Raw genomic sequence first — 21822 nt, 5'->3', positions numbered from 1 at the left:
AACAATTTTCAAGATTGGCAAGATTGCAATGTTTCCATTGGATTCTATCATGTATGAGGGTATAGAACTAGCATTTAATCAAGAGCACCAAGCCCTTTATGTACCTCAATGTTGATGGCATTGATTGTTGAATTCCTCTGTCATGGCTCTAGTAAAAATGTACCCTTCATTCAAGCAAAATCAATGATTTGGCACATTAAGGTTTTATATCTTATTTTAATACTTAGAGGGTGATATTGATAATAAGGATCCCAAATATAGGCAATGATTTTGATGATATGTATTTATTTGTTGTAGTATGACTTTTTTTGGAATTTAGAGGCCATTTAGAGCCTCGTTGTTAATGTATTTTTGGTTTAGAGATGGATTGCATTCGGTGTTATTTTCATTATATGCAACCTTACTTCCTATATTTATGAGAAACTTTGCATATTTGTGTATAATGGGTTGGATTCATATGGATGCACATGAATACACACACACACACACATATAGAGAGAGAGAGAGACAGAGAGATGTATGTTTGAGTGGTTCCAACATCGTTGAATTTTATATCGAGAAAGTAGAATTTCATATTCCAATCAAAATTCAGTAGACTTAACAGTTTTTAAGGATTGATACAATTGCAATATTTCCATTGAATTTTGTCATGTATGAAAGTACGAAACAAGCATTTAATGAAGAGCATCAAGCCCTCTATGTACTTCAATGTTAGTGGCATTGATTGTTGAATTCTTTTGTCATGACCTTAGTAAAAATGTACTCTTCACTCCAGCAAAATCACCAATTTGACACGTTAAGATTTTCTACCTTATTTCAATCCTTAGAGGGTGATATTGATGAGGAGCATCCCAATGTAGGCAATGATTTTGATGATATGTAGTTATTTGTTGTAGCATGATTTCTTTTTACTCTAGAGGCCATTTAGAACCCCTTTGTTAATTTATTTTTGGTTTAGAGTTGGATTGCACTCAATGCTATTTTGGTTATATGCACCCTTGCTATATTTATGAGAAATTTTGCAAATTTGTGTATAATGGGTTAGATTCATATGGATGTGTGTGCACACACGCACGCACATTTAATGAAGAGCATCAAACCCTTTATGTACTTCAAAGTTAGTGGCATTGATTTTTGAATTCCTTTGTCATGGCCCTAGTAAAAATGTACCCTTCACTCAAGCAAAATCACCAATTTGACACGTTAAGATTTTCTACCTTATTTCAATCCTTAGAGGGTGATATTGATGAGGAGGATCCCAATATAGGCAATGATTTTGATGATATGTAGTTATTTGTTGTAGCATGAATTTTTTTACTCTAGAGGCCATTTAGAACCCCTTTGTTAATGTATTTTTGGTTTGAAGTTGGATTGCACTCAATGCTATTTCGGTTATATGCACCTTTGCTATATTTATGAGAAATTTTGCATATTTGTGTATAATGGGTTAGATTCATATGGATGCGTGTGCACACACGCACACACATTTCAAAATTTGAATATTTTATATATTTTTTGGTCAACCAGGTTTTTGGTCCAGTTTTTTTTCCAGTTCCTAGTATTGGGCTTGACCGGTTCGAAGACCGGTCTGGCTCTGATAACAATGGTCCAAAGCAGAGACATGAGCTCCCAGGATGAAATTTTTTTTGACAGCTTAAACTGCTAGTGGGTATTTGAGCATGCAGATTTTCACAGTTTGTCATAGTTGTAGACAGATTTCTGGATTATAAACTTTGTTCAAGTTTATAACCTTGAACATGGTTTACAATCCAAAATTATTGCTAGTGAGTCATTCATTATGGAAGTATCACACAAATGTTTTGGATATTTTACACCTTTGCTTTCAGAAGAATGTGAAGGAATAGAAAATTTTATGTATGTGTTTCAGAGTATTTAATTTCATCACTTTATTATGTCCCAAAACCAATTGTTCTGTTCGGAAGGACTTGTATATAACCTATTTTCATATCCAAGTTTTTCATCTTGAGTAGGAATCGTAACAATACTGGAAGTATCAAATGGGATAACATCCAATACAAATGTAACAAATCTAAAACAAAATAATGGAAGGTAAAACAATGGCAACCAGATTCACCTGAAGAATCTCAAAACGCTCTTCCTCATTAGGTGCACTAACTTCAATTTCAGCATCAAAACGCCCTGGTCTTCGCAATGCTGGATCAATTGCATTAACTCTAGATATACAAGTAAACCAAATAGTGTGATTACATTAAACAATTAAATATGTAGAGCTCAGAGAAATCTATTTAAATTCCTTTTACAGATAACAAGTAGAATAAAGAAATATGCCATAAAAAACAAATCAAACTGCATTCATTAAAATAGACTATTCTAGCAAAGAGTTCAAAAATACAAAGTCCAAACAGTGTAGGAGTTTCAAATTACAAACGTATGAGCCTTTCAGATACAGAGCAAACTCATTAATCAAGACCATTTTGCCTAAAACATTGAACCTGCAGAGTTGTACATGTTGAATGGTGTTGCCATTGATGCCAACGTTTGTTAATGAGCGCTCTTAATATTTGTCGGAATTACATCAAGTTGGAACCTCCATTGAAGGATGGCTGGAAACCCTAGCTCCAGGGTTTGGATTCCCTGGACTAAGGATGTACCCCATACTTGTTGGAGGTTTTTTAAGAAGCAAATCATTTAGTTTTCCCTGGACATTCTCGCCAATGGATTCTCCTCATCAAGCCAATTCCGGTGGTATGTGGCACGCCCCGAGAGGCCTCCCAGTTTGAGAGATATTTGTGTTTGAAGTTGAAGACCCCAGTTCGTGGGCTAAAACCCCATGCATGGTGACATGGCACCCTACCATAGGCCAGCACTTACTCAACTCAAGGAAGAAGGGTTCTCTCCTCCATGTTTTGCCTGAAGCACTTCTTAAGAGATCTGGAATATTATTTTTTGGATTGTTGGACTTTATGAAACATGCAAACCCTCATATAAAAGGGCAAGCGGCGTTCTCCTATGGCTTCATTTTATAATATTTAAAAAAAAATTACCTCCTCAATCTACGGTCGGCTCGCTTATTCAACCCACCTATTTCGGACATTAAGCCTTCTATTTAAAGGACTAAATCTGCCCTCCCAATATCATCAATCAAAAATGTGCATCTGAAAGGTAAGCTCTGAAATTACAATCGAACCCCGAGGAGAGACATAAAATCTATAGAGAGTGTTTTGGCCTTTTTATTTTTGGTTTGGGGATACGTTTTTACAGGTATATGTGCCACTCTTAGGGCATCAATTCAAATTGTGGTGCATTATGTGATTAAAGAGACTCAACGCAAATCAATTTGAATCAAGCTCTGAATTTTTCCGACCCCTGTGGAGACTTTGTTTTCTGTATGTTTCAGATTGGGTTTCATTGGGTAAGTCTAAACTGCAAGAGTAACCCAAGTTCTGGGCATTGAACTCAAATATCAAAACCAGCAAAGAAACATACTACTTGCCACCTGTTCGAGCCTTGTCTGAGGTATATTTTGGATCTGCACATCATCATCTATTACAGGCCGAACCTCTGAAAAGCCAGCAATTGTTAAACTCAGAATTTGAAAGATTACCTTAGGTCGCACTTATTTGGTAGCTGGTTACTCATACGGTTACAGTGAAGCATTTTGAAGATTGGTTAAGGCATGTAACAGTGATTGCATTTTTTCCTTAACTATCATTGGCTGTTGTAAACTCGTAGCCTGGCTGGACATAAATGTATTTATGCCTGTGGTCCATATTGTAATTCAAAACTAGAAGCAGCGAGCATGAGCAACAGTTGTGCGGACTTTAACTCACTGCTCTCTTGGCCTACGGCAAGGATTCAGAACTCAAGTTGAAATTCGTTGTCTTGAATAATTGCCTATACACTGGACATATAAACCTATATACATACCTGAAGCCCTTGTTTCCTTTCTGAAGTTCCAACAGTGATCTCTTAATGATCTAGTTGACATATGGTAGTGATCTTGTCACATAACATTAACCCTTGATGATAATCCTGTGATTGTGGAGGATAGTGATTTGCAGTAACTAGAATAGCTAACAGAATCTTTTACAATTGCATGTGAGGACAAGTGCTTAAGTCGGTATCACTAAAGAAACGATCTTGTTTGGATTCTAATGACAGTTTGTTTGTGCAAGAATCTAGGGTTTGACTAGGTGAGACAGTGGTCTGTATGACAATAATGACATGACAAGAATTCTATGCAGCTATGACAGTGAAGCAGTGAAATTTGTGTGAGCTCCTACGATCATGCACAAGCAACAGTGAACTTGACAGTGTTGTGTGTCCCTTATAACTATCGATCTCCATGTGCTTAGACGACTATAGCTGTTGATATTGTTACAATCTGATATGACTATCAACTTGTGAAAAGAGGACTCCTTGGAAATCTGTACAGATTTTACAGGGTATGACACTATTTGGCAGAAATACAGTGGTCCTCTTATCTTTGTTCTTGATGACAGAAATGACTGTAACTGTGATGTGACAAGAAGCATTTGACAAATAGTCTAACATTGATATATAACAGTGACATACTAGTACATGAGTTAGGGTTTAGGTAGAAGCCTGTATTACAGTACAGTAACCTTTGATGATATCCTATTGATGATGAAAATAGCTTTCAATGACATGCTCTTGGTGATGGAAGTAACTTTGATGACCTGATGAAGACAGTGATTGACATTCCTTTGATAGCAGCAACAGCAAACCTTGGCATGACAATAACATTTGATGACATTGACATCACCTTCGATATGTGACTCGTGTTCAGAAAACTAAGGCAGTTAGAATAGGTGTGATTTCTCTAAACTTGATAACTGTTTGTGATGTTCTTTTACTTTAACTTGATGTGCTTATAATTTGCTTCTTCTTATCTTGATTATTATGGTGTTCTTATCATCAAACAGCTACCAAAATATGAAGATCAATAGAACAAATGGACACAAGATGTAGGCTGCTAGCCAGGGCCAAAACCTCACCTAGAGAGGAAAACCCACAAGATATTCTTCTGTTCTTATAGAATCTTCAAATGACAAATGCCAAGACCTTTAGACCCAAGACTGAGACTCCTCCAACACCAAGTCAACCTTCTTTTAGATGAGTTTTTCTTCCACAAAGTCAACACTAGTCAAACAACTCCAAATTTCAGATTTCGGCCTCTACTTCAGGTCTGCAACTTTTCGGCCCTCTTGCAGTAGCTGCAACTTCGCACATGTGGGAGAAAGGGGCTAATTTTGGCCTCCTCTTTTCTTCGCTTGGCTTGATCTTCTTTCCTTAGATATTCGGCCTTAGAAGTTGATCCTTTAGCAACACTAATTCAACCTTTTAGAAGGAGAACTCCAATATGATCTTGTGACTGCTAAAACCCTAGCTGCAATTCGCACATGTGAGATATAGAGAGTAAAATTTAGAATTTTATCTTGCCTTCTTCCTTCTAGACTTTTGCTTGCTCTTTTTCTTCTTGTCTTTGCTTCCTTGAGAGAATGAGTGAGTGAGAGTGCAAATGAAGTCAAATGGTCTCTTATATATAGACTTTCAAGGAGGACAAGTAACCCTAATTAGGCCAACTTCTTAACTACCAGGCCGACTTGGCCTTGGAGGAGTATGTTGACATATTTGACTAAAAAATAATTTCTTTGACTTGTTACAAGATGCCCAATGGGGTCTTTCACATATGACAATGACTCTTTTTACTTCTTGACTCTATGACAAAACCTAGAAGCACACAATGGGTGCATTGACCTAAAACAAATTGACCTTGAGCATGAAACCCATGCAATAAAATAACAATAATAATTTTCTTTCTCTTTTACATAAAATCAAGAGTACATAAAATATTATGAAGACAGAACCTAGTTACTTATTTCAACAACTTGATATGATAGTATTTGAATGGACAGATGATGAATGTCAAAGTTTACTGTGCTAGGGTTTGATGTACAAATCAAACGATAGCAAAGACAGGTTGACAGTAGGGTACTAGGCAGAATTGATTACTCAATGACAGTGTGAGTACAACAATGTTGTGCAGTGATCAGATTGAGCAGAGTTGAGCAGTCTAAAAATAGAATTTCTAAAATTAGAAAGTCTCAAGATAGTAAATCACCTTGCATCAATTGGTAATCAAGTATTGTTGATGAAAAATCACTTCTTATCATTAATCAATCATAATACTTCAATTTCGACTTAATATTTTATCATTAATATTATTATTATTATTCTTATTCTTATGATACTATTATATTATTATTAAAAAGAAATTCAAGTCACTCAATCATGGCTCTCAATAATGTTTTTTTACACTCTCATTATTGGCATGGCATATTCCTCTTACACTCATTAATGCTCTTACACTCTCTTACACTCACTAAAGCAAGTCATAAAAGATTCTCTTACACTCAATAAAATCATGTCATAAAAGATTCATTTTACGCACTCTTTAATGCATATGTTACACTCTCCCTTAAAAGCATAAGTTATAAAGGCATGTGTACCTCCTTAATGGCATGAGTTACATTTCTTAAATGAGCATATGTTACACTCCTTCTTGGCATGAGAGTTACTCCTCATCTATGGCATGGATTCGTTGCTTCTCCTATATATATGTGTCTCATTCTTTCTCCCCTTACTACTTGTGCATTGTGAAAGAAAAATTCGAACTTGAGAGAGTTTGAGAGAGTTGGAGAAGATTGTGAGAGAGAGACTTGGAGAGTAATAGTAGAACTTGGTGAGACAAGGTTGATTCAGTGCTTTAGTGTTTTAGTGTTGATTTGGTTGAAGGCAAGGTTGATTCGGTGCGTGCATCTGTTGCCGCTACCAGTGATCTTCATGCTACAGTTTGTTCAAATTTGGGTGAACTTACTCATTCTCTTGATGTCTCATTGTACTTTCTATCTCTGTTGAACATTTGATTTCTAATAGAAGAAGAATCTGGTGGGGTTTTCCCCTTCTGGGTTTTGCTCTGGTCATTGGACCTAAATTCTCTGTGTCTACATGTGTTCTTGGTTGTCTTCTATTTTGCATATGGTTTATATTGTATATGTTCTATCTACAATTGCTCAATTAATATTGCAGAAGAAAGAAGTTTTGGAATAAGTAATTGTTGCAGCATAGAACGTCAAACTTTCAACATGGTATCAGAGCTTTCGTAAAGACAAACTCCATTTGCAAAAAAAAATTTGCTGAAATATCTCTTGTTGTCCGCTTCATTTGCAACTCTCTTTCTGCTGAAATATTTTTTGTTGTCCACCCCATTTGTAGCTCTCTTTCTGCTGGAATATCTCTTGTTGGCCGTTTCATTTACAGCTCTCTTTCTGCTGAAATATCTCTTGTTGTCCACTCCATTTGCAACTCTCTTTCTGCTAGAATATATCTTGTTGTCCGCTCTATTTGCAGTGCTCTTTCTACTGAAATATCTCTTGTTGTTCCTTCTACTTGCTACTCATTTCTGTTGAAATATCTCCTCTTTTGTGGCTAAAATTTTGTTGTTGAAATTTTACTGCTACTGTTCTTCCAAGATTTCAAGGAACCCAAGATATGATAATAATTTTGAATATAGTAATTAAGGTGTTGTATGTGTTTAATAGTTGTGGTTTTGGTACATGATACATGCAAAAGTAAAGAGTAGTTTTAACTTTTACTTATGTTTATGCATGTGCAAGAAAGTGTTGTCTTGAAAAAAAGTATAATGCATAGAAGGTTATGACAGAATAACTGATAGAAATTGAAATTTTGACTGTTTCACATTATATGAAAAAAGTCATAATCTTATGGGTTTTGGTAAATTTGATATTAGAGTTTACTAACAATAGTGGTTATCGGTAAGAATCATGACTTTTGCAAAAGGCGGAATGATAGGTTTCTAAACTAACCTCTTTTGCAGCGATCAAAGATGGATTATAACTAATATCATTACAGGGAATGAAGTCAATATGTATAATTATTATTACATGCCTTCACACTGGGATCAAGATTTGAGGATATTTATAAAATCAATGGAAGACCTATCCATGCATTGGTTCATGATAAATAATCATCAATATAAATTGTGGCATCGAAAGTTCATTCATCTTCTCTATAAAGCATTACTTCATGTGAGAAACATGGTTTCTGAAATGCTCGAGTTTAGAGTGGATTATAATGGAGTTTGCCAAGTGGTGTTCAAGAAGATGCATTTCTTCTGCCAATGACATATGATTGATGGACAGTGGTAACTTATAGAGGCCAGATCAAGAGGGAGCTAACAACTTCCTTCAATCCCCATTAAAAAATAAGTATTTTCAAGTCTTATGTTGTTTCTTTGTGTCACTGCTCTTGTTTAGATTTATCTTTATAGATCATTGGTTATTCTTCCTGCATGAGTATTTGAATGATTCTTTCACTAACTTCTTGATGAGGATGCGATCAAGAAAAGCAAATCCTAAAGATCATCAAGGTGCAGGATAGTGCAAGATAGTGCAGGCAGAGTAAACTCCAAGAGGAAGTTGTTGGAAGGATAATGAAGGAGCCACTCTCAAAAGAAAGACCTGCCTCATCACTATGTATGCTTTCATTATGTTTATTTACTTTGCTACTATTGCTCTTGCTCTTGTTTGGGATCAACAGGTACATTTGATGAATGTGAGAACCAAGTCCTTTGTATCGAGATTGAGGAAGATGTTGATCCATCCCATGACTTGAGTGGACATGAAGTGGACAAGAGCTCAAGACTTTTGCAAAGAAGTTGGAATCAGGAAAGAGACCACAGTATTGTATAACCCAAAACAAAATGGAGTGGCTAAGAGAAAGAATAGAACTATCATGGAAGCAATCAAAGCTATGTTGCATGATCAGAAACTACCAAAGTTTCTATGGGGAGACACTGCTAACACAATTGTCTATGTTCAAAATAAATCCCCTCATCGTGCCCTAAACAACAAGACTCTAGAAGAAGTCTTCTATAATGAAAAGCCCGAGGTTGGGCACCTGAGGATCTTTGGTTGCCCTGTCTACTTCCACGTACCAAAAGAAAAGAGGAATAAGCTAGAAGCTTCATGTAAGAAAGTGTTACGAATAAAATATATATAAATAATTGTAAAAATGATTAGTTAATTAATAATTAATTAAACAAAGAGGCATATCTAAGGAGACATGACCGCTCGTGAAATGGTGCTTACCTAGCTATATATATAGGACCCTCATTCTCAATTGTAACATCATTCTTACTCATACATTTTAATATATATTCTTGTATCTCAATGGAGATCTTTATATTCCAAGTCTTCTGGAGTATTTAATGTGAAGAATGAACTTTGTTCGCTTCATTTGGTATCAGAGCAGTTCGATCCTCTAGCCGCTCCACCGCTGCACAGAGTCACGCTCTCCGATCCAGGCCCTTGGCCATCCAGGTTTCATCAACATTGTTGCCGTCGAGATTGAAGCGTTTCGCTACACTTTTGGGAGTTTCTCCATCGCTGATTCGTCAGAGGCCTTTGGCCATTAAACAAAAAAAAATAAAGAAAAAAAGAAGATAGTCAAAGAAAAAAAAGTACATATAAAGATTTAAAAAAAAATTAAAGAAAAAAAATCATATAAAAATATACTATTAAAAAAAAAATATATATATATATATATATATATAGTCTGGTGTAAAATTTGAAGGAGAACATTCATATATATAAAAAGGTTCTACATTATTGATAAAAAGTGCATGATAAAGTTAAAAGGGAATCTTTCCAAATATCTTTAAAACTATACGTAAGAGAAGGAAGAGTGGGGTAATATTATCTTAAAACTTCATTAAGTAGTTTACAAGCTCGTGTCATTAACAACCCATGGTAATTTCCCATGATATTTTCAAGGTAAAAGAAGAACAAAAGGAATACAAAATCTCTTTATGTGAATGGTAAGTTTTACTTTTACGTGGAGAAAATTAACCTAGTCAAAGGAACATAAGTGGACATATATTTTATATTATACCCCAAAGAGATGAATAGCCACGTTTTACTAGGTTTGTAACTTTTCAAAAAGAAAAAGAAAATATTATAAAAAAAGATATATAAAGAGAAGTTTTATATTATAAAGGGTTATTTTAAAGAAAAGTTCAAGTCATAAAATTATTGAAAATAAATATAAGTACAAGGTGGGTATTATTATAGAAGGTTACTTAAAAGATCCACATATTAAAGTATATAAAGGGTTAAATCTAGAACTATAAAGAGACATAAGGATAACAAGTTATAACAAAGGAAGAGTACTTTTTAAAAGCATTATAATAAATATAAGGAGCAGTTTATTTAAATATTGGAGCTATATTAACTTCTTTTAAAGTGGAAAAAAAAAATATATATATATATCAAGAAGGATATTTTATAAGAGATAAAAGAAGTTATACAAGGAAAGTAATATATAAGGGGTTATAAAGTTTATACGTTGACTAAAGAAAGATAAAGGGGAAATTGTTAAGGATTCAATACTAAGATTTTAAGGAATAATAAGTTTGAAGGTTTATTACTGATCAAAAAAAAATGGAATCTAATTTTGAATCAAAGGAAGGAAGATTTCCAGAAACTAAACTATGCCTCAGTGCTATTTAGAGTTAAAGGGTCTATTGCGGGAAAATAAAAATTATATAAAACCTAAAATCGCAAACCAATTAGTGATTCCCGAGTCAAATATAATTGAAAAATTTGTCTGTTTTAACAACAAAATATATGACGTAACCAATTTAAAATTAAATGTTGGAGATTGCACATTCGTATCACAATTCTCAGTTCAAACCCTATGGAACGATCAAGGTGACATTAATTTAGGTTCACCCTGGATGGAAACCCTTCGTTCCTTCATCCTGGATATGAAAAAGAAGTTTTTGACATTTTCTTACAAAAAGAAAAAAATAACACTACAGGATGTCACTGTGAAGCTAAATTCGGTAACACCAGAAGACATCCAAGATATTTCAAAAGTAATTTTTCAAGAAGGTAAAAAAGTATTACAAAATATACAAAATGAAATTAACAAAATCACTACTGATAGAAATGAAGAAGTCTTGTGACTTAAGGATCATAGCGAAAAATTACTTACACAAATTAAAAACTTAAGAAGGATAATAAGTCGTTAAAAGACAAGTTAGAACATTGTATTCAAGAGCAAGCATCGAAGTCGCCAGTCATAACATCCCCAGTTGAAGATAAAGAAACAAATACCGAACCAGTCAATAGCAGAACTCAAGAAGAGGATGAATCAGTGGAAGGAAAAAGACTCTCCCATGTTACAATCCAGATGATGAAAATTCCAAACGAAGATTGTGTACCTAACTCAACAACCGTAGTACCAGAAGGAAATCAAAAAATTTCCACACACCTAATAAGGGAAATTCAAACCAAAAAAGTTCCCTATTGACATCCGAATCATGAGAGTAGACAACTCAATCAAGCTACGTATATGTACCATTCAAAACAAAAACAATGAGCTGATGTTCCGAAGAATATTGAAGTAGCCTCAATCCGGTCCTATGATGACAATTCGTTACAAAATTCAAGTGATCAGAATATTCCACGAGAAGACATTCTAAACTGAAAAAGAGATCAAGCCTTTTGCATCAACAAGCTTTGAGGACAAAGACTTTTTGAGGAAGAAGGCAATGTTACGAATAAAATATATATAAACAATATAAATATAAATAATTGTAATAATGATTAGTTAATTAATAACTAAGTAAACAAAGAGGCATGTCTAAGGAGACATGACCGCTCGTGAAAGGGTGCTTACCTGGCTATATATACAGGACCCTCATTCTCAATTGTAACATCATTCTTACTCATACATTTTAATATATATTCTTGTATCTCAATGGAAATCTTTATATTCCAAGTCTTTTGAAGTATTTAACCTTAAGAACAAACTTTGTTCGCTTCAGAAAAGTATGCGTGTTGATTATTGTGAAAATTCTAAAGCTTACAGAATATGTGTTTGGTAAAGAAACTATAAAATTTAGCAGAGATATAACATTTGATGAAGATGCAGCTCTTTGAAAAGCCATAGACACTCCTCCTCTTGCTAATGTTGAAAGACAAGATGATGCCTTGGATGCACAAGAAGATCCCGAGCCTGAGCTTGATCTTGTTGATGAACCCATGGATCCCATGGACTCCTTGGATCCTTCTCCATGTGCTAGAAAGAGACGATTATGGCTTCGTGACACTTTACAGGATGCTGATAGACATGTTGCTCCTTGAGGAACCTTTAGAGAAAGCAAGAAACCATGTTGGTTCCAAGGATATGTTGTAGCCATGAGCAACATTATTCAAGTTGAACCATGCACTTTTGAAGAAGTTGTGAAGGCTCAAGTGTGGAAAGATACAACGGCTGAAGAATATGAGTCCATCATTCATAATGATGTATGGGAAGTGGTTCTAAGACCACAAGGTAAATTTGTTGTGTCTTTTAAATGGCTATATAAAATTCAACATGGTGTTGATGACAGTATTGAAAAATATAAAGCTAGATTTGTGGCCAAAAGGCTCTCTTAGGAAGGGGGAATAGTTTATGATGAAATCTTTACACCCATTGCCTACTATACAACCATCTGACCTATTGTGGCTCTAGCTACTAGCCAAGGATGGTGCCTTCACCAAATGGATGTGAAGATTGTTTTTCTGCATGGCTTCCTCAAGTAAGAAGTATTTGTGGAGCAACCACAAGGCTTTGAAGTACATGACCGAAAAACACGTGTGTAGACTGAAGAAAGCCCTCTATGGTTTGAAGCAAGCTCCAAGAGCTTGGTATGCTCGCATTGATAGCTTCTTGATGAAGCTTGGTTTTACTAGAAGTAATGTTGATCCAAATCTTTACTTCAAGACAGTCCAAGGTATGCCTTTGATTTTGGTATTATATGTTGATGATTTATTTTTTACCGATGGTGAACCTCTTATCCTCCAGTGTAAGAGGGAGTTAGCTTCTGAATTTGAAATGAAGGATCTGTTGATAAATCTAGGGCATTAGGATTAGGAGATTTCTCTATCAATGATAACTGCTTGTGAATGCTTTTTACTTCTTTAGATTAGGATCTTTTCTTTACTTAGATTATTATACTTTTCTTTACTTAGATTATTATAGTGTTTTTCTTCATCAAACAACTATCATAGCATAAACGATAAAAAAACAAGAGACACAGAATGTAGGCGATCAACCATGGCCAAAACCTCTCCCACTTGAGAGGAAAACCCAAAACGAATAGACAAATACCAAGACCCTTGACACAACAACCTCTCCAAGACCAAGTCACAAGCCTTCTTGATTTAACTTTTTCCTCCTTGAGTCAACAATAGCCAAACTTCTTCATTTTCTCACAAGCTCAGCTATCCTTTAGATTTTGGTCCCTTATTTCAGATATGCAACTTTTATCCCTGCTTTAGAAACCCTAGCACATGTGGTTGACCAACTTTGAACCTTGATTTATCTTCGCTCTAGATGGAGACTTCTTCTTTGGCAACTCGGCTTGAGATCCACCTTATATTTTACCTTGATCCGACCTTCAAGTTTGACGATCATAACTTGGCTTCTTTTGCAATGGATAGCATCTATTCCTAGCGATGTGTAGAGTGGATCAACCCAAAACATATCCAAAAATATCCTTGATTATGTTCCTCTTTCCTTTGCTTGGTTATAGGCTTCCTTCTTCATGGACTTTGCACTTCTTTCGTCCTTCTTATCCTTGACCGAAATTTTGTCTACAAGTGAAGGTCAATTTGCCTATATATAGTCGTTTGCTCCTCAAAATGAGTCGACATCTCCCAGTGCCAAGGTCGACATGCCTTTCTAGAATTATCTTAAGGCCAACTTCAAGGTGACCTTGTGACATGGTCTTGGAGGGTTCACAAATTTTTCTTTTACAATAAATTACATGCCCAAATGGGTCTTTCATCTTTGACATTGACTCTATAGACTTTATGACATGATGAATAATCCCAAAGGCTCACAATGGGAGCCTTAACTAAAACTAAAATTCCTTGAGCATGAAGGAGAAAATTAGAGATCTAATTTTTAGCCATTGGTGAGGATTTCAACAGTGGTTCAGCAAGGAGAAGGCAATCAATCTTCAACAAGGACAGGTAGCCAATCAACAGCAAGGAAAAGAGTAGCCATACAACCCAATAAAGCAGGTCGTACAACTCTGTATGGATTATGTACCGTTGTATGAATTACGTACAATTGTATGGATTGGAGGGCAGTTTGCCTAGATTTCTATGCAGATGTAATTTTCAGGTTTGTCGTTTGTTTGATTAATTTCTCAGAGCCATTTTTCCCTGTAAGGGAGCTCTTGTAAGTTCTGAAGATAATTTTGAATGATGAACTGATCTAGAAGGGAAGAAATATTTGTGCACTGTGTGTGATTGCTTTTCTCATTGTTTGTTGCATGCAAAAGTTAATATTACCAGCAAGTAGTTAGATCTGATCTGTTTGTTTCGATAGCTAGTTTTAGGATATTTTAACATCAAGACCCACAAATCTAGTAACACAACTACCGTTTACAGCCACTATCCTTGGAGGGATTGCGTGATGTTTCTCCAACACTTTGGAGTGGACATCCAGCCCTATTTGATGATGACTTAGTACACTTTGATAGAGGACATTGGACACTTATTAAGGAGCATTGCCTAATGAGATGCGCTAACACAGTTGATGACACTCTCACTTACCTTCAAGACCTTGGATGCTTCCCTTCAGGGACATGACATTGACTTGAGAGCAAAGTACTCTAGAGTTGATAGGATGCCCCAGGTTGGGATTGCACCTACTTGATGGAGAATACCTTCCTCACTAAGAGGGATTGTTAGTGTTTGTAGCTCAGACAAGGTTTTCCATGAAGGTATCTACTTATGGAAATCATCATTAAAAGTATCCTATGCTTTTTCAAAAGATTACTTTATTGATTAATTAATAAAGTGAACATTTTTTATTAAATTTATTTTAATTAATAAAGAGACTAAATTTAATTAATAAAGTGAACATTTTTTATTAAATTGATTTTAATTAATAAAGAGACTAAAGTGGTTGACTTAATAATTTAATTAAAAGAGAGCCATTGATCTCACAGTTAGATCTCAACCGTTGAATATTAGGTTTTCGACCCATGGCAAAGTTATAAAAGAAAGAAAGGTAAAAGGACAAAGACACACACATCATTCATTTCACAAGTCACATGAGTGAAGGAGGAAATCAAAGATCTGGTTTTAAGCCATTGGTGAGGATTTCAGCCATAGTTTAGCAAGGAGAAGGCAGCCAATCTTCAGCAAGCACAGGCAGCCAGTCAGTAGCAAGGCCAAGAGCAATCATACAACCCAGCAAAGTAGGTCGTACAGTTGTCCATACGAATTTTGTACCATTGTACGAATTACATACAATCATAAGGATTGGAAAGCAGGCTACCTTGATTTCCATGCAAACTATAATTTTCAGGTTTGCTGTTCGTTTGATTAATTTCTCAGAGCCATTTTTCCCTATCAGGGAGCTCTTTTAAGTTCTGAAGATAATTTTGAATGATGAACTAATCTCGAAGGGCAGATATATTTGTGCATTGTGTGATTTTTTTTCTTGTTTTCTACTACATGCAAAAGTTAATATTACCAAGAAGTAATTAGATCTGATATGTTTGCTTGGATAGTTGGTTTTATGATATTTTAACATCAAGACCCACAAATTGTTGATTTGGGGTAGCATCGGATGTGCTCTAAGCCTCAAATTTTGCAGGGAGGCTTGGGCACATGCATTCCAAAGAACCCTGAAAGCGTTTTGGGAAATTCCACCCAAAAGTGATTTTATTAAAATAATTAATATTTTTAATGGGGTTCCTAAGTCTAAACTTAAGAAATTAAAATATTAATGGGTATTAATCTAATCAGGGGTGAAACTTCTAGAAAAAACCACGGATAAAGCCAAAACGATCTGAGTCTTTGATTATGATTTAATCTAGGTTGTTGGTTGTCCAACAAGAAGATATAAAAAGGGGCTTGAGGGTCATTTGGAAAATACACAAAAAGATAGAGAAAATCAATTTTCTGAAGTGAGAAGTTCTCAAGAGGAAAAAGTTGAGGAGATATCTTGCAGTTGAGGGGCAAGGATAACAGCTTCCGTAGAGAGAGATTCTCAGCCGGAGATACATCAGCAAAGCGAGGCAGTGAGTGATCCAGAAGCCTTGACGCAAGGCCAGAAGGGCCACGCAGAAGCAGCGCAGTGGGAGAGAGAGAGTTGAAAGTCAAAGCAGAGGGTCAATTTCAGCAACCCAAAGCCGGGGTGTGAGACCGGGAGGCTAAGAGCAGTGACTCTGGACTACTGATCGATTCCCCAACTGAGTGACACAGTGCCTGAAATGGTTGACGTTGGGACAGTGTAGAGGCGGCGCAGAGATAGCAAAGCGCCTACCAAGGGCACTTCATCCAGCAGCTGGGACTTTTTCTCAATGATTGTGTGAGGTAAAACTCACAAAGCTTCTGCCAGTATTTCTATCTGGAACTGAATAACCTTGTGAGGTATTCAGTGATGTATTCAAAATTTGCCATTGCTTAATAATAATAAACCCTCAGAGTTGCTACACCAGTTTTCCCACATTGGGTTTTTCCAGGGACTTTTGTCCAAAAGTAACTGTGTCCTATGTGTTACTATTTTTCTTGCTCAGTTTCTATGTTTCATAATCATATTTAATTGGTGTAGGTTGCTTCAGTAATTTACTTCAATGTTTCATGAAGAAATCTTAAATAAGCTTGTAATGTAATTTACAATCTAGGTGAAGTAGATTCAGTTGGTTGCATTAGGATTCCTGATACTGTTAGCTCTAGGAATTTTCACATGGTATTGGAGTTGTTGATGTGAAACAAGGAAGAGCAGATCTAGCATTGAAGCAAGGGCCAACTTGCTGCAGCAAGCAGCGATTCGAATCCCCTAAGGGATAGCGCAATTCTAGCCAAGAGGGCTATATTTTTGTGGGTTTCTCTCTCTGAGTGAGCCGACAGAGAGGTAACATTGCCAGATTGAAAACTTGCCAAGGCAGAGGGAGCTACGTAGAGCCACGCAAAGCTAGAGGAACACAGTTTTTGCAAACTGAGTGCTGGGCAGAAAAGTCGTCAGAAGGAAGAAGCAGATTGCATAGTGAGGGAATATTCCTCAGTGATTTCTTGCCGAGGAAATCAGTGTTTCTCATTTGCTGAGCAATAAAGGAGCAGCAACTTACCAGCACCATCAGGGAGTGCGTAAGTCAACCTAGGAGCTACGCAGTAGGGAGAAAGGAGGAGTTGTTCGACATTTTTCGGAGGATATGGCAACTAGTGGCTTGAGGGATCAGACAGGTTGGACAGGGCTTCCAACTATGCCATCTGGAAGGCTAGAATGACTTTCCTTCTAGATGAGCATGCCCTCAAGACGTATGTTGATAATGTGGTAGCTATCCCGATGGATGCAGTCCGCTGAAGAAGTACAGAGCTGAGATGGCTAAGGTGAAAAGGATGATCCTGGATGGAGTCAAGGATCACGTGGTGTGCCACGTTGCTAGCAAAGGGACTGCTAAGGAGATGTGGGATGCCTTGGCCACATTGTATCAGGGATCTTCCGAGCAGCGGAAGATGTACTTAGAACAGAAGTTGAGATCTGCTCAGATGCAGAAGGGAGAACGTGTGGATCTGTTCCTCACGAAACTGAAGGAGACCTGTGATGAGCTGTCAACTGCGAGACATACACCTCAGGATTCAGAGTTAGTGAGATTGGCTCTAAATTCCGTCTCGGATGAGTGGCAAATCTTTGTCCAGAGTATCCTGGGCAAAGCAGCATTGCCAAATTGGGACAAGATGTGGACATCTTTGAAACAAGAAGAGTTGAGGAGAGACCTGCTCAAGGTCAAACTTGATAGGAGCAGCAGCAGCAGTGGGTCAAAGCCCAAACTAGAGGAGGATAATGCAGCCCTTCCATCAAAGAGACAGCAGGGGCAACAGAGACAAAAGAAGGACGTCTCCAAGGTGAAGTGTTTCAGATGTGGCAAGATGGGCCACTATGCATCCTAGTGCCCTTTGAAAAAAAGGACAAGGGTGAGAAGCATGATCCTAAGGTTGCAGCGGCAAAGATCGAACAGGAGGAGGAGTTCACCATGATAGCCAAGATACCTCTAGGAGGGGGGTGGGTTGATATAGAATTGTAGTTCGATAGAGCTACAGATGGGCAAAATCCTTGAGGAGCACACCTCTTGGATCATCACCTTGCTATGGGAGCCCATGATCAATAGTAGCAGGATGGTGGAGTTCCAAATGGTGCCATGGAGTGTTGATTCGACAGATGCAGTGGTTAGTAGCGCCAAAATGTGAGCAGCACAGAGCAGAGAGGTAGTAGTGCAAGGAGGCACATTGCAGAGCCTCAGCAGCACAATGGCTTCAAAAGAGAGCGTGGGACTAGCAGCAATCAGGATTTCAGTACCCAGGAGTATCCACTGGATACTTATCCAGTTTTGGGTGTTTTCAGTTGCTTCTCTCAGCAACTAAGTTGCAGTACGAATGCATTGTTAACAGTGGAATTGCTAGCAGCATAGTAGATGCAGCATTTGAGAGGGAGTTGCAGTACAGATGTAGCATTGGCAGTGGCAGTGTCAAAGGCAGCAGTACAGTAGCAACATCGACGCAGTAGTTGGTGGACAGCAAGTCAGACATCAACAACGCAAAGACAATGCTCCAAAGTCAGAGCAATATGCAGTAGTAGTGTATTGCTAGAGCACATTCCTCGCTATGAGGGGGTGTTGATTTGGGGTAGCATCGGATGTGCTCTAAGCCTCAAATTTTGCAGGGAGGCTTGGGCACATGCATTCCAGAGAACCCAAAAAGCATTTTGGGAAATTCCACCCAGAAGTGATTTTATTAAAATAATTAATATTTTCTAAGGAGTTCCTAGGTCTAAACTTAGGAAAATTAAAATATTAATGGGTATTAATCTAACCAGGGGTGAAGCTTCTAGAAAAAACCACGGATCAAGCCAAAACGATTTGAGCCTTTGATTATGATTTAATCTAGGTCGTTGGTTGTCCAACAAGAAGATATAAGAAGGGGCTTGAGGGTCATTTGGAAAATACACAGAGAGATAAAGAAAATCGATTTTCTGAAGTGAGAAGTTCTCAAGAGGAAAAATCGATTGAGGAGATCTCTTGCAGTTGAGGGGCAAGGATAGCAGCTTCCGGAGAGAGAGATTCCCAGCCAGAGATACATCAGCAAAGAGTGGCAGTGAGTGATCTAGAAGTCTTAATGCAAGGCTAGAAGGACCATGCAAAAGCAACGCAGAGGGAGAGAGAGAAAGTCGAAAGTCAGAGCAGAGGGTCAGTTTCAGCAACCGAAAGTCGGAGTGTTAGACCGGGAGGCTGAGAGCAGTGACTCTGGGCTACTGATCGATTCCCCAACTGGGTGACGCAGTGCCTGAAAGGGTTGGGGCTAGGATAGCGTAAAGGCGGCATAGAGATAGCGCAGTGCCTGCCAAGGGCACTTCATCCAGTAGTCGGAACAGCCAGGACTTTTTCTCAATGATTGTTTGAGGTAAAACTCACAAAGCTTCTGCCAGTATTTATCTCTATAACTGAATAACCCTGTGAGGTATTCAGTGATGTATTCAGAATTTGCTACTACTTAATAATAATAAACCCTCAGAGTTGTTGCCCCTGTTTTCCCGCATTGGGTTTTTTCGGGAATTTTTGTCCAAAAATAATTGTGTCCTATGTGTTTCTGTTTTCCTTGCTCAATTGCTATGTTTCATAATCATATTTAATTGGTGTAGGCTGCTTCAGTAATTTACTTCAATGTTTCATGAAGAAATTTGAAATAAGCTTGTAATGTAATTTACAGTCTAGGTGAAGTAGATTCAGCTGGTTGCAGTAGGATTCCTGAGATTGTTAGATCTAGGAGTTTTCACAAAAATCTAGTAACACAACTACTGTGTACAGCAACTATCCCTTGAGGAATTGCATAATGTTTTTCCAACACTTTGGAGTGGACATCAAACCCTATTTGATGGTGACTTAGTACACTTTGACAAACGACATTGGACACTTGTTAAGGAGGATTGCCTAATGAGATGCGTTAACACAGTGGATCACACTCTCACTTACCTTCAAGACCTTGGATGTTTCCCTTTAGAGACATGACATTGCCTTGAGAGCAAAGTACTCCAAAGTTGACAAGATGTCCCTAGGCTAGTATTGCACCTACTTGATGGACATTGCCCTGTTTTTTAAGACATTTCCTGATGATGATGACAATATAGGACCCTTCTAGAGCGGATGGCAGATTGTTCTCCATGATAACATCTTGCTCTAGCACTATGAAGTCCCCTTCATGATGCCTGGATTGATGACATAGGAAACCTTGTGGAGGATGTTTAAGTTGATGAGGTCCTACTTGATGATGACAATGCACCTACTTGATGGGCATTGCCCTGTTTTTGAGGACTTTTCCTCATGATGGTGATGATATAGAACCCTTCTAGATCAGATGGCACTTTGTTTTCATGATAACAGCTTTCCCTAGCACTATGAAATCCCCTTCATGATGCATGGATTAATGGCATAGGAAACCTTGTGGTGGACATTTGAGTTGATGAGGCCTTACTTGATGATTAGGCATCCATTTGGTGAAGGTGCGTAACTTTTGGGATGAGATGCAGCCCTTGGAGCCATCCATTGCACTTTTTATGGAGAGAGGAACATTTTGGACAATGACATCACCCTTGGAGGGAAATTAACTCACACTCGTGGGTTAATCGAGGCATATCTTATGTTATATTATTGGTTTAGCTATCTTTGGGGGTCAACTTGTGACCTATCCAACTTGTAATCATGATTTATAAGGAAATTCAACTTGGTTGCCCTTATATAAATAGAGGGAATCCAATTTCTCTTAACTCATTGTCATACTTGGAGATAAATCGCACTAAATATTTGATCTCTTTTCTCTTGTGTGCTATGGAGCACTAGTGTATGAAACTTCTTGCAAAGCATGGTTGTTGGATGGTTCTCTCTTGGATGATTATTGGTGATTCTTTGATGATATGTGTTATTTTTATGTAAGTTATCTTCTTTCATCTTCTTCTTTTTGATGAATTAGTGTTTAATGAAGTTTTCACCAAGTTTTTGTTCATGTTTTAGCGCCCTAGAATCTCCTTGCACAAGATTTTCATCAAGTTGCTTTTGATGAACCTGGGATTAACTCCCTCCCTTTAAATCTCCAAAGAAGATAGAAGGAAACTAAGGATAAAGAGTTGAGGAACACAAGTTTTTCTTCCTCAATTTCTTTGAATCAACATCCATCTCTTTTCTTACATATATTTTTACTCGTGGACTCTGTTACCCCTAGATTGAGAAAGGAACTAATCTGATATCATGTACCAATCCATTTAAAAACCTTAGATATTTTTAATTTATGTTTTTCCAGGGTAAATTAGGTTTAGATTACAGCAAAATCATTTATTTTCAGCATTATTTGCCTTCGATATTATTGTCTTAGAGTTAGAACTTTTGTGCATTCATTTGAAATAGTATAAATATCATTTCATGTGCATTTCAGCCATAAATTAGGGCTGATGTCTAGGGTTTATTGTGTTGTTATATGTGTTTTCAGCCATCGAACATTGTTGTAATCATTTCCTTTGTTTACTCATTGTTTAGCCCTAATCTTAAACTTGTTTATCATAGTTTCTGGAACTTATTTTATTACTGTTGTAAACTATTTGCATGTTGTATATTTGCGGGTTAAACCCTAGTTTATAACAACCAAGTGTAATTTCTTGATTGCATGTGTTTGGGAACCT

At 37.0% G+C, this 21822-nt stretch overlaps 1 protein-coding gene across 4 annotated transcripts in view; it reads right to left on the bottom strand.

Annotated features, from left to right (window-relative positions):
• Positions 1-21822, bottom strand: part of CDC48B (cell division cycle 48B) — a 287793-nt gene that overhangs the window by 199828 nt on the left and 66143 nt on the right. For all 4 annotated transcript variants that reach the window (XM_089372954.1, XM_089372953.1, XM_089372955.1 and 1 more), the window contains one exon: positions 2096-2195. In XM_089372954.1, the coding sequence (XP_089229080.1) occupies positions 2096-2195 (100 nt within the window). The remainder of the gene's footprint in view (positions 1-2095; positions 2196-21822) is intronic.

Source organism: Pinus tabuliformis, chromosome 8 (genome assembly GCF_031772625.1).
Source record: "Pinus tabuliformis cultivar Carrire ecotype Pingquan chromosome 8, CPIR1, whole genome shotgun sequence".
NCBI classification, from domain to species: Eukaryota; Viridiplantae; Streptophyta; class Pinopsida; order Pinales; family Pinaceae; genus Pinus; species Pinus tabuliformis.
This window is presented reverse-complemented; position numbering and strand designations above follow the sequence as displayed.